Source organism: Erpetoichthys calabaricus, chromosome 4 (genome assembly GCF_900747795.2).
Source record: "Erpetoichthys calabaricus chromosome 4, fErpCal1.3, whole genome shotgun sequence".
In the NCBI taxonomy this organism is placed as follows: Eukaryota; Metazoa; Chordata; class Cladistia; order Polypteriformes; family Polypteridae; genus Erpetoichthys; species Erpetoichthys calabaricus.
Genome location: NC_041397.2, coordinates 15,319,298 through 15,333,611, shown reverse-complemented (window position 1 = coordinate 15,333,611; position 14,314 = coordinate 15,319,298). Strand labels below are relative to the sequence as shown.

General features: G+C 39.6%; 1 protein-coding gene across 3 annotated transcripts in view; it reads right to left on the bottom strand.

Moving 5' to 3' along the window:
* The window catches only part of LOC114650060 (uncharacterized), a 170,322-nt gene that overhangs the window by 135,520 nt on the left and 20,488 nt on the right, over window positions 1–14,314 (bottom strand). For all 3 annotated transcript variants that reach the window (XM_051926371.1, XM_051926370.1, XM_051926372.1), the window contains exon 3: window positions 13,178–13,310. In XM_051926371.1, coding sequence (XP_051782331.1) covers window positions 13,178–13,257 — 80 coding nt within the window. In that variant the 5' untranslated portion in view covers window positions 13,258–13,310. The remainder of the gene's footprint in view (window positions 1–13,177; window positions 13,311–14,314) is intronic.

Below are 14,314 nucleotides of genomic sequence, written 5' to 3'. Positions count from 1 at the left end.
CCTTAGCCACAGAGTCACCACTCTGCATTTCAACGATCCGTCTTTAAATTCATTTTATCAGGGGCCACAGTACCTACATATTGAACAGTAGCGGCGCCAAGATTTCATATTAGCCCGGGCCTAATGTTAATTTATTACTGTCAAATATACATTCATTTTCCATCCATCCATCCATTATCCAACCTGCTATATCCTAACTACAGGGTCACGGGGGTTTTCTGGAACCAATCCCAGCCAACACAGGGCGCAAGGCAGGGAAACCAACCCTGGGCAGGACGCCAGCCCACCACAGGGCGCACACACACACACACACCAAGCACACACTAGGGCACAGGTGTCGAACTCCGGTCCTTGACGGCCGCAGTGGCTGCATGTTTTCATTCTAACCATCTTCATTAGTGAGCTGTATTTACTGCTAACTAACTTCTTTTGCTTTAGTTTTAATTAACTTGACTCCGGCCCCTTAATTGTCTCTTTTTCCTTAACTAGTAGCCAAACAGCCACCATATGACCAGCTCACCTGTGCCCATCACACAATATCTATACTAATAAAAGGCAAAGCCCTCACTGACTGACTGACTGACTGACTGACTGACTGACTGACTGACTCATCACTAATTCTCCAACTTCCCGTGTAGGTGGAAGGCTGAATTTAGCAGGCTCATTCCTTACAGCTTACTTACAAAAGTTAGGCAGGTTTCATTTCTTTACATCTTGCCTGAAGAAGGGGCCTGAGTTGCCCTCGAAAGCTTGCATATTGTAATCTTTCTAGTTAGCCAAAAAAAGGTGTCATTTTGCTTGGCTTTTCTCGAAATTCTAAGCGTAATGGTCATAACTGGAACCTCTTTTTTGTCCATATACTGGAAAGGAGTGCAGCTCGATGGCCGTGAGAGGCGGAGTTGCGTGTTGCGTCATCACGCCTCCCACGTAAGCACGTGAACTGACTGTGAACTCAGTACGTAGAAAAGAAGGAGGAGCCCCAAAGAGCGCTGAAGAAAACATTCATTACACAAGGCAGCAAAACAATAAGAAGCGAGCGAGTGACGCATGCAAGCATCTTCATAAGACACGAGGTATAAAAAAGCATGGTGTAAACCGTAACTTTGAAGAAAACATTCATTACACAATTGACAAGGCAGCGAAACAATAAGAAGCGAGCGAGTGACGCATACAAGCATCTTCATAAGACACGAGGTATAAAAAAGCACGGTGTAAACCGTAACTTTAAGTTAACTTTATACAAACGCTCCATCTGCCGTTTGCAATGCCATACTCGCAAGATACAAGTTTAATGAGAAGACACAAGGTATAAACAAGAGTTTGGATCACTTTGTAACAGAGTTAAAATTGCTGTAGCGAGAAACTTTTAACTGCCGGGTCTTAGCTAACATTAAATAAACCCGTGGGCATCGCAACATCACACAAGAGAGCGGCTCACGTGAAGTGACTGAACCTGCACGACTTTAATAAACCTGATTCTTGCCGAGAGAGCGAATGGTGGACATAGCTCTGGCAGTAGCGTCATGGGGAATCGCTTCTACATTATTAGATGGAGGCCGTACAGCGCATTCGGCATTGCAATTACCATTAAATCTCGCTCACGACGAAAATCCAATTTGCAACATACACAAGGGCTCTGGAAAGGCAAAAGTCTTGCAACATTCAAAGATGATAGTTTGGGATGAGTGCACCATGGCACATAAAAGAGCTTATGAAGTCTTGAACCGAACAATGCAAGATCTCAGAGATCGTACCAAAATAATAGGAGGTACTGTAGTTTTACTCGCTGTAGATTTTCGTCAAACATTACCAGTTATTCCACGAGGGACACTAGCAGATGAACTCAACACGTGTTTAAAATCCATGCTTCTCCCACGGTCAGTTATATGTCGCGTTATATTTGGGTAGGTACACCAAAAATGTATACATTTATGCATGTAATGGGCAAACAAAAAATGTAGTATACCTGAAAGCACTGCAGTAGTACTCAATGTATCTTTACTTCTTAAATATTAATGTTTTACTGTTTAATAATTTATACGCTTCTTATATGTTGTTCAAATTCTTTTATCAAAATACCAGTAACAGCGCACTGCACGATAACGTGGAGTGAATACACTTGACATGAGCATTCATAGTATTTATCCTCTTTCTCTGTACGTTTATCATTCGTTTGCTCAGAGGTTGATGCGCATGCTGCTTACTGAGCAGATCTTCACCCTAGCGTCCCGCTGCTTCTCTTCTTTCGTCGGCATCTTTTCCCATTAAAACTGATTAAATTAGTTTTTGTGTTGCAATAACTTAGTATGTTTTCTTTAATTTTTCAGTTAAGCTGGCACTTAAGTCTTCAATCTGCCTCAAGAATGATTAGCGAAGGTGGTAGGGAATGAAAACGGCACCCGTACACATCCGTCCACGGCCGACCTGGTGCGTGCAGCTGTGAGTTGATTCTACAATAAAATAAAATAAACATAAAAAGAGTAATAAAATCATCACCCCGAAAGCGGATAGTAGACGTGACGTAGTATATGTGTACCAAATTTCAAGTCAATAGGTGAAACGGTTTGCGAGCTACAGGTGATTTAAAATTCTGGACAGACAAACGAATAGCCACGGTAATGTATTATACAAGAAGATTTACTGTTTAATAATTTATATTTATATTTATTTATATGCAATGTGCTTCTTATATATTACTTCATATTCTCATATGATAATGATGTTAATGTTGTTTATATTGATTTCTATGTTATTGTAAGTGCTCTTTATTTGTGGAAAAATAAAATTGGCAATTAAACTTATTTTATAAATACTACATTTTATTTTTTTCTCTTGCACTCAATGAGCGAGGCCACCGGGTAATCAGCTACTATATATATATATATATATGTATGTGTGTGTATATATACAGTATATATATGACAGCAACACTCATAACAATGACAACACAATTACATTGACAATCATGTTACGTTATTTTTAAACTGTTTCCTTTTCTTTTTCATAACCTCTTTTACACACTACTTCTCCACTGCGAAGCGCGGGTATTTTGCTATATATATATATATATATATATATATATATATTATATATATATATATATATATATATATTCACGGCTCATAGGTAACCACCCATATAATCAGATTGTGACACAGACTACGAATGCAGTGAATGTAATTACCCCGATCTACATGCTGTCAAATAAACGAACCACACGCCGTGGCGCAACGTTAGGGGCATCGCCTCTGGCGCTGACATCTGAGGTTCGATTCCCGAGAGGGAGTGCAGTTGAGTGTGTACACCTGATGAGCCCAGAATGAGGGCGAAACACGTGTTGTGTACTCTTTTCATTTATTTGACAGTAAACTATTTCATATATATATATATCTATATATATATATATATATATATACAGTATATCTATATATAGATATATAGATAGATATATATAGATATATATACATATCTACATATATACACATATATCTATGTGTATATATATGTAAATATGTATGTATGTATGTATGTGCCTGTATGTATGTGTGTGTGTGTATATGTATGTATGTATGTATGTGTATATATATATATATATATATATATATATATGTTGATATGTGTATATATATATGTTTACATAACCTCTTTAACACACTACTTCTCTGCTGCGAAGCGCGGGTATTTTGCTAGTCTGAAAATAAAGAAAGGTGAAGGTCTCAGTAAAGCTCTCAGGTCACCAAAACATTTTGACGGTGTTCTTAGAAAAAACAGAAAAAAAATCAACAAATTTGGAAATATCTGCTGTGGTAGAATGAGAGCAGCAACAAGCCATTGAATTAAATAACGGGCTTAATTAAGAGCAAGAATCAGCATCTCATTAAGAAACTGTTTGGTTGTAGTTTGAAATCCCAGTTTAGCTGGTCATCTGTTGGCTCGTTTCATGTCTCATTTCTGTTTGGCTGCCATTTAATGAAGAAACAAATCAATTCAGAGGACTGAATCCTTAAAAACAGGGCTATTGAAATGAAGGGAAAAGGAGTTAATTAGCAGTGAAAACTGCTCACTGATTAGGAAAAGGGTTAGAATGGAAACCTGCAGCCACTGCAGCCCTCCAGGCCTGGAGTTCGACACCTGTGCACTAGGGACAATTTAGAATCGCCAATGTGCCTAACCTGCATGTCTTTGGACTGTGGGAGGAAACCCACACAGACAAGGGGAGAACATGCAGACTCCACTGCGAGGCAGCAGCGCTACCCACTGTGCCACCATGCCACCCCTACATTCTTTTTAATGAAAAAAAAATTTAGAAATCCAGCTCATACTATCTATCTATACCAACGTAAATGCCGTTTTTTGTTTTGTTTTTTAAGTTTTTGCATGAATACTTAGCATTTCAACACCAGTTTAAATCCACCTAAAAATGGATTAGATAATTGACTGCCTATCATTTGTTGATATGTAAGACATACAAACTCACTGCAAAGCACAAACAGCCAATAATATCCATTATAGTTTTGATTAGTATAGCAACACATAACAGCAAACCGTCCAATTAGTGTTTTGCCATTCCTTGCAGTTTGTGCATACATATCTGATACGTGCATTTCTAGTCCCTGAATACATGAGTGAATCTTCCATCAATTAAATTATTACAAACTCTGCTCGCTTCGCTCACCCACCACCAGATTTGGTTTACCGGATATACAATTTAAAGAGATTGTTATTTTCATGGGAATTGTTACATATGCATTAGTTTCACTTTTACTTTAAAACTTTTGTAAAAACAATACTTGTCCTTTATTTCCGGCCACAGGTGTGGTTACATCTTTCTCGCAGGACATATAGTGCTGCTTGCGTTGTGAAGTGGGGGGGGCTGAAGGCACGCTAAGGAGATGCCGTCAGATCACCTGCTGCCTTTCTGCTGCTGCCGAGCTGCGTGGTCTGCTTGTCATGCTGCGTGTCGATCATTTAAAAGCCTGTACAGTAGCTGTCCTTTTGCCACTTTGTGTCTTTGCCGCTCGCGTTGTGAATTTTTTGGGGGAGTAGCTGAATGCATGTAAAGGAAAAGTGGTTGGATCATTTGCTGCTGCTTCTGGTGAGCTACGTGTTCTGCTTGTCGCTTGCCGTTGTTTTAAGAGCTGGGAGCACATGAAGTGTGTCTGCCAAAACCATTCCAACAACTGCTTGGTTAGATGTCCATGAACTTGTTTTAAATGCTGTCTCACTGCCTTGTCTCGCGTGACGTCAAAGTGTCTCTCGTGGGACATCAAATTGTCTTTCGAGAAGCTCATGTCTCGTCTCCCTCCCAAGATTTTCTCCAAGATTTCTTTTTATAATAGAGAGAAATGCCCAAATCGCATCTTTCAAAATCTTGTACTCCAGCCATGCACTTTTACCTGTTCTATTAATGAGCTGTGAGGCTGCAGGCCTTCACCGTCCACCTATTTCTATTCCAGAAGACATATTGATCTGTCTGGGGGACTCAGACAGCATTTCTGTAATATATAAAAACCAGTGTGCAGTGAATACACTTGACTTGACCATTCCTAGTTTTCATCCTCTTTCTCTGTACGTTTATCATTCGTTTGCTCAGAGGTTGATGCGCTTGCTGCTTCCTGAGCAGCTCTTCTTTTCTTCACCCCAGCAGCCCACTTGTTCTCTTCTTTCATCAACATTTTTTCACATTAAAACTGATTAAGTCAGTGTTTGTGTTGCAATTATTTAGCACATTTTCTTTAATTTTTCACGTAAGCTGGCACATAAGTCTTCAATCTGCCTCAAAAATGATTTAAGATATGAAGAGGTAGAGGAAGTGACAGCGAAGGTGGTAGGGATGAGAACGGCGCCTGTACGCATGCGCTGCATAGCCACCCTGCTGGCCACTACTGAGAGGTGATTCTACAATAAAACAGAATCTCATCCCTACCACCTTCTCATTCCTACTAGGAATGCTCAAGTCAAGTGTATTCACTGCATGTTATCGTGCAGTACGCCGTTACTGGTAATTGATTACACTGGTCTACAAAAAAAGACTTTTTGTTTGCTTGTGGGAACTAAAGAGCAGCTTTTTATTAAGTTTTTTACACTGATTTCATATATGAAATTGGAATTAAGCTGCATGTCAGGTTTTTGAAATACACATCATTGACGTTTTGACACTTTTGAATATCAATATAATATATCAACACAATATCTGGAGTTTGGACTCTGTCCCACCAAAATAGTTTTGATGTGTTTATTCTGAAATCAAACCAGAAGACGATACCCGAGACACGTTAAAGTATATTTGTCAATTTACCTCAATATAAAAGTGAGGTCAGCGTGCCCAATAATGTTGGAGGCACTCGCTTTTGCGCTTGTACTGCACATCCGTCTCTCTCTGCAAGAACCAACAGTAGTCACCCCTCATGCTCGGAGTGAATTTTCCCCAATATCAGTTTTCCATCACCTTTATATCTTGACTAGCAAAATACCCGCGCTTCGCAGCGGAGAAGTAGTGTGTTAAAGAGGTTATGAAAATATATATACATAAACATATATACATATATACTATATACATACATACATACATATACATATATATATATATATATATATATATATATATATACACACATACATATATACATATACACATACATATACACACATATATATATATACACATACAGACACATATATATACATATACATATTTACATATCTATATATACACATATATACATATTTACATACATATATATATATATGACATACGTATATACACATATATAATATATATATATATATAGACATACATATATACACATATAGATATATATCTATATATATATATATATCTATATATATATAGACATACATATATACACATATAATTCCACGCATGCGTAGACCACCTTCCAGTTTAGTACGTTGCTGTTACTCACGGATGTCAACAATGTTCCGGAATAACATAAGGGGTGGTGGACAGTGTTATACTGGTTAGCTCCTGAGGCCTGGTTAGAGAATGAGATTGCCGAAGATAAAAAGTACGTGCCTACGTAACATATGAATGAAAGAAAGACAGTGGGTAAAATGAATGACAACGTAACGGCACGTTCCGGAAATTATTATTGTTACGTTGTAGCCGGCGAGTGCTGCGCGTCTCACAGTTGTACCCTCGCTTGCTCACATGTCAGTGAAGTGATCCCTATTTATGCTTTAAAGAGCCTGGATACCTATGTGTCCCCCTTTTATAACCATTGTTCCGTGTATATTGCCTTACTCTTTGGATTGCCACAAAGCAACCTGCGAGATTGGAGAAAGGTTGAGAAGAGATCGTGAGAGGAAACGACAGCGTTGTGAAAACGAGACGGACTGTGAACGGAGAGAAGCAGAAATGCTCCTACACAACCACATAATTACTATTCGGACAGTGATTCCAAGTAGGCCATTCCTATCGAATCAATGTCCAAGGGTTTTGTTTTGTAATTTTGTTTCCCTTATAAAAAATCATAATGCTGTGCAATGAAGGGCCCAGTTCACAACTGGCAGCCGCGTTTAAACAGGGAGCCCTTCACAGACAACTTTAACACGCGCAACGTAGTTTTGCGCACATGGCTAATATATATATATATATATATATATATATATATATAATATATATATATATATATATATAATATCTAAATCCCCACCCTTCGCAGCAGCGAAGTACTGCTTTTAAATTTTTATTAAGAAGAAATGAAAACCTTTTTAAATTGAGGGAAAATATACCAATAACAATTTGTTAAGGATCTGTTATTTTGTTAAGCTGCCTTTACACAGCCTCTGCTGTTTTATAAATGAACGCCATATAAGGCCGTCCTTTCTCCTAGCTTAGCGGTTCTGTATTCTTTTATTGTTCGTTTATAACGATTGTTATAGTTATTGTGTAGCTATTTGAGACTCACTGTTCTGTTCAGGTACCCATTTCCTTTATGTAGTCTGCGGATTCGCCACTATTTTTTGTTCATTTATTACGATTATAGTTATTTATTGATTCCCTTCTTTAGCTGACTGCCTGCTCATATAAGGCGCTCTGCTGTTTTTTTGTGAAGCAGCCTTAACACAGCTTTTCCGCTGTTTTATAAACAAACGCCATATACGGTCTTCCTTTTTCCTTGCTTCGCAAAGGATGCAGCCTTTTTATTTAATCCACGGGTTCTTCGCTTTTTTTTTTTTCTTTTTTTGCGATCGTTATAGTTCTGTTTGTATACCACGTTGTCAGATCAGCACTCCAGTTGTAATATGACCAAGCCGTGCAAGCTTACTGTTAAGAATGCAACGTGTAGTTGTACAGGAGAAAAGCAATCTTGCCTCAAATCAATGGCAACCTTTTGTAGGTCTACGAACTTAATTTAAACTTTAGGTTTACACGGTGCTTTGTTTTCGAAGTACCTGCACTCATGAATATGTCTGTATGCGTCAGTCGCTCAAATCCCCGCGCTTCGCACCGGCAAAGTACTGCTTTTAAAGTTTTATTAAGAAGAAAAGAAAACCTTTTTAAATTGAGGGAAAATATACCAATAACAATTTGTTAAGGATCTGTTTTTTTGTGAAGCTGCCTTCACACAGCCTCTCCGCTGTTTTATAAATGAATGCCATATAAGGTCTTCCTTTTTCGTTGCTTCGCCAACGGAAGCAGCCTTTTTATTTAATCCACGGGTTGTCCGCTGTTTTTTTGTTCGTTTACTACGATTGTTATAGTTCTGTTTGTATACCACGTTGTCAGTTCAGCACTCCGGTTGTAATATGACCAAGCTATGCAAGCACACTCTTGAGAATGCAACGTATAGTTGTACAGGAGAAAAGCAATCTTGCCTCAAATCAATGGCAACCTTTTGTAGGTCTATGAACTTAATTTAAACTTTAGGTTTACACGGTGCTTTGTTTCCGACGTGCTGCGTTCAGTCAGTTCACGTGAGCCGCTCTCTTCTGTGATGTTGCGATGTTCACGGCTTTATTTAATGTTAGCTAAGACCTGGCACTTAAAAGTTTCTCGCTACAGCAATTTTTAATCCGTTACAAAGTCATCCAAAGTCTCGTTTATACCTCGTGTCTTCTCATTAAACTTGTATCTCGCGAATATGGTATTGCAAACGGCAGCGGTAGCGTTTCTATAAACTTAATTTAAACGTATGTTTTACACCGTGCTTTGTTTCCGCAGTAGCAAAGTGATCACTCCTGCTGCGTTCAGTCAGTTCACGTGAGCTGCTCTCTTGTGTGATGTTGCGATGTCCACGGCTTTATTTAATGTTAGCTAAGACCCGGCACTTCAAAGTTTCTCGCTACAGCAATTTTAAGTCCGTTACAAAGTGATCCAAAGTCTCGTTTATACCTCATGTCTTCTTATTAAACTTGTATCTCGCGAATATGGTATTGCAAACAGCAGCGGGAGCGTTTCTATAAACTTAATTTAATTTTATTCTTTGGGGCTCTTCCTTGTTTTATATGTACTTTGTTCACAGTCAGTTCACGTGATTACGTGGGTGGCATGATGACGCGATTCGCAAGTCCGCCTCCCACGGCCAGCGAGCTGCAGTCCATTACAGTATATGGACAAAAAAGAGGTTCCAGTTATGACCATTACACTTTGAATTTCGAAATGAAACCTGCCTAACTTTTGTAAGTAAGCTGTAAGGAATGAGCCTGCCAAATTTCAGCCTTCCACCTACACGGGAAGTTGGAGAATTAGTGATGAGTCAGTCAGTCAGTCAGTCAGTGAGGGCTTTGAAATTTTTCCCCAAGCTCATTGCTGACATCGCTTAGATCTGGTAGAAAAACATCGAGATGAGAATGTAAAAAATGCGTCTTCAGTGACATTCTGGCTCCCGTAAGCTAATACACTTTCAGCATATTCTCCACAAGCTCAGTATAATTCTCTGCTCTGTGACTGTCAAGAAACTTCTGGACAACCCGCACGAATGGGGGGCTGATTCAGTGGGCTTCAGTTTCCTTTTGAACTCATCTTCAACCATCTGTCGAATTTCAGGGCCAACAAAAACACCTTCCTTAATTTTGTCTTCACTTTTCTCGAGACCAAACTTATTTCTTAAATGCTGAAACGCATCGCCTTTACTGTCCAGTCACCCTAGTTGTCCAAGACCTGGAACATCATAACTAAAAAACAGGACATGCTGGACGAAAACGGTTTTCATATCTGGAGTCAGTACGTGAAATTTGTTAAAGTACAGGTGAAAGAATCCCAGTTCAAGATGTTTGTTGACCAGCGTAACGTGCTTCGTAAGAATTAATTTAATTATGACTGAAATGAATAGTGAAAGCAGTAAAAATGGAGCAGTAAAAAAGTTGTCTTTCAAACAGATTTATCCTTTAGTCTTCAAATTATTGCACTAAGGTTAGTCTAATTCAACTTGCAAACAAGACAGCCTCTCAGTATTCATATTCAAAAAAGCTACTTCTGTGTTTCATAACGAAGTGAACTTACTAGCACAATACTATGGTCTTGAGACACTTGAAATGGTTCAGGAAACTCAAAATGTACCCAAAGAAAAGCTTCAGTTCTTAAAACTCAGATTGACTTCCAGTTATGTTTTGTGCCATTTTCACAATCCTCTTTGTGACATATAAAAAGTGTCCCACCTTTGGCACACTGGCTGCTGCAGTCAAGTTATTCCACTTGGCTTTGAAATAGAAAATCAAGATAAGTAGCAGAAATAGACGAGTAACCACTTACAGAAATCAAAAGTTGATTGACTTAACCAAGGTAAGGGCCATCTTAACGCATGGGCACGCTGGGCAGTTGCCCGGGGGCCACATGCTAATCTATGTATGTTGTGACTGGTTGAGCGGTTGTGTAGATAGGGGCCTCAGTGCACTGCTTTGCCCGGGGGCCTATAAAGCTGTTAAGATGGCCCAGACCACAGTGATGGACACTGAAGTGCTCCCTGGATCAGCTAAAGCAGGACATGTGTAGCTCTACCACCCGACATATTGGTGTAATTGTATAAGGAGGGGACACAGGAGCAAACCTACAAAACACGCAGGAGTCTGTTAAGCCTGTTGCTACCACAATCCTCACTGGGAGAAGTTCAGTAGATGAAGAGTGTGTGAGCTGCTAATGCAACTCCCTAAAGAATATCTACACTGCTGTGACTATAATAATAACAGAGCGTTGCTTTGCACTACCATTTGTTGATACGTTAAGACGTAACAGCCCATCACAAGGCACAAACAACCAAATGATACCCATTATGATTTTGACTCGTTTAGCATTATAGAAGCCTAAGAATCACAAATTGGCATCAGAAATTAAGAGACTGTCCAGTTTTCTTTGCTGTTGCATTTATCCTTTGGTTCCTTACAACACCCTACTAGAAAAAGGGAATTAGATAGATAGGTAGATCTTTATTGTCATTGTCACTTTTACAAAGGAACAACGAAATTGAAGGTGCAGTCGACTGAGTGTGAGGAATAAGAGTTAAAAAGACAAAAAGACGAGAAGAGAGAAAATAATAACAAACCGAATAGTAATAAATATACAAATTGCACTTGTTGACTTAAGGTCTATATTGCATATTGGTAGAATGATACAGAGCAGTTTTATTCTTAGTTCAGAGCCATGATTGCTTTTGTATAAAAGCTGTTTTTAAGGCGGTTTGTCCCAGTTTTCATTGCTCTGTATCTCTTGCCCGATGGCAAAAGCTGGAAGAGGCAATGACCAGGATGTGATGAATCCTGTGAAATGTCTGTTGCTTTTTTGTGGCATCAGGAGGTGTAGATTTGTTCCAGAGTGGGGAGGGTACAACTAATTGTTCTCTCCACTGTCCTGATGACCCTGTGGAGCGCTTTCTTTTTTCTGAGGAAGTGCAGCTGCCGTACCACACACACAGTCCGTACGTGAGCACACTTTCGAAGGAACAGTGATAAAAAGCAAGGAGCAGATTTTTTGGGAGATGGTTCTTTCTGAGAATTCTCAGAAAATACAGTCTCTGCTGCGCCTTCTTCAGCAGCTCCTTGGTGTTGGCGCTCCAGGTCCGGTCATCCTCCAGCTCAATACCCAGAAACCTGAACACCCTGGACCCTCTACACACAGGCCCCACCAATGATGAGTGGCTGGATGTCAGTTTTGTTTTTTCTAAAGTCAATAACAAGCTCCTTCGTTTTTGTGGTGTTGAGGAGCAGGTTATTGACTGTGCACCACTCTGACAGCCGCTCCACCTCGTCCCTGTATGCCAGCTCACCCTCCTTGCCCGAGATGAGTCCGACCACCGTCGTGTCATCCGCGAACTTTATAATCTTGTTGCTATGGTGAGTGGGGACACAGTCATATGTGTAGAAGGTGTAGAGGAGTGGGCTGAGCACACAACCCTGCGGTGTCCCGATGTTGAGGCTGAGAGCAGTGGATGTGTGGAGACCTAGTCTGACCCTCTGGGAGCGACCGGACAGGAAGTCCAGTATCCAACTGCAGGTGAGTGATGGAAGTCCCAGATCTGCCAGTTTGGACACCAGTCGTTGTGGAAGGATGGTGTTAAACGGCGAGCTGAAGTCCACAAAGAGAAGTCTGGCGTAACTCCCCTGCTGCTCCAGGTGGGTCAGGGCAGCATGAAGGGCTGTGGCCACAGCATCCTCCGTGGATCTCTTTGCTTCTAATTTTGGTTCTGTACATTACCACAATGAATTTGAAATGAAACAACTCACATGCAGTTGAAGTGCAGACTTTCAGCTTTAATTCAGTGGGGTGAACAAAACGATTGCATAAAAATGTGAGGCAACTAAAGCATTTTGTGAACACAATCCCTTCATTTCAGGGGCTCAAAAGTAATTGGACAAATAAATAACTGGAAATAAAATGTTCATTTCTAATACTTGGTTGAAAACCCTTTGCTGCCAATGACAGCCTGAAGTCTTGAACTCCTGGACATCACCAGATGCTGGGTTTCCTCCTTTTTAATGCTCTGCCAGGCCTTTACTTTCAGTTGCTGTTTGTTTGTTGTTCGGATTCAGCGGGTTGGAAAATGGATGGATGGATAGTGATCTAACCATACTTATAGAATTGGCTGGAAATAAGAATCAAAGCAAGAACAGGCAAAGTGAAGTGGAACTTTTCTAGAATAAAACAGAACACTCCCAACATCCTCCTGGTAAAGAGCTGATTGAGAATAAGGAATATCTGATTAGAAGTAAAAGTACTTACTTAAATGTGCCTTCGACTTTGTTTTCAATCATTATAGCTTTTGTTTTTTTGCACACAGGTAATGATAAGATCTTTTGCATTTCTTAATTTCACAGCCAATAGTCGCTCCAGTCCGCTTACATGAGGGGCAGCACTGTTAAAGAATCCATAAAAAAACATTAAAATAGGTTTTATTCCTTATCTAAATAAAAGCCTTTTACTTCTACAAAAACTTCTTTAGTGACATAACTACTGCTATGCATGAAGAGTAATTTATTCATTCAATATCGGGGTCTACTAATTTCAGTGTGGGCTTATGAGGGCATAAAGGTACAAGGCAAACACCAGCTCTAGGAGGGCCAGCAATCCATCACAGGGACCACTCTTACACACACACACACATCTCCTCTGGGCCAACTTTAAATCAAAAATAAACCTAACGTGTACATTTTGGTACATGGGAGGAAACTAAAGGACCAAAAGAAAGCCCACAGGTAATATGAAATTTGAACTGATGAGACAGTGAATGAAGAGATCAATAAGAGGCAATGATAAAAGCATCACTTTGTACTGTTCCATGCCATTATTTTTAGTTTAATGAACTATAAAATGAATCACACAGATAATGGTGTTATACTATTTTAGCTGTAACTGACCACTTGCCTAGCATGGTGCATATAGAGATTTTCAAACAAATGTTTTATATACACCATACAAGCTGTGTTCTCCATCTAAGACAGGCTGAAATCTAAGAAATCAATGCAGCCCTCACAATGAGTATGTCTCTGTTATATGCCAATTGGTATATAAGCACTGTTGATGTCTGTGATGTGCCATCTGTTGGAATGACAAATGCAATGCATTTTATTATTACAAATGTTTGTGATGCACCATGTTTTGCACAGACAGAGACATAGTAATGGGACAGACAAACAGACACACAAACTCTTATCCCTTTACTAGCTGTGCTACAGTACCCGTCAACGATGAGTTGAAATCGAAGTAATCAACGTAGACCTCCGCAGGAACATTTGGAATGCACCATCTATTGGAATTAATTTTGTAATGCACGTAGTAATAAAATGCATTGTATTTGTCATTCCAAATGTTTGTGATGCGCCATCTGTTGGAATGACATGCAATGCATATGTCTCTGTT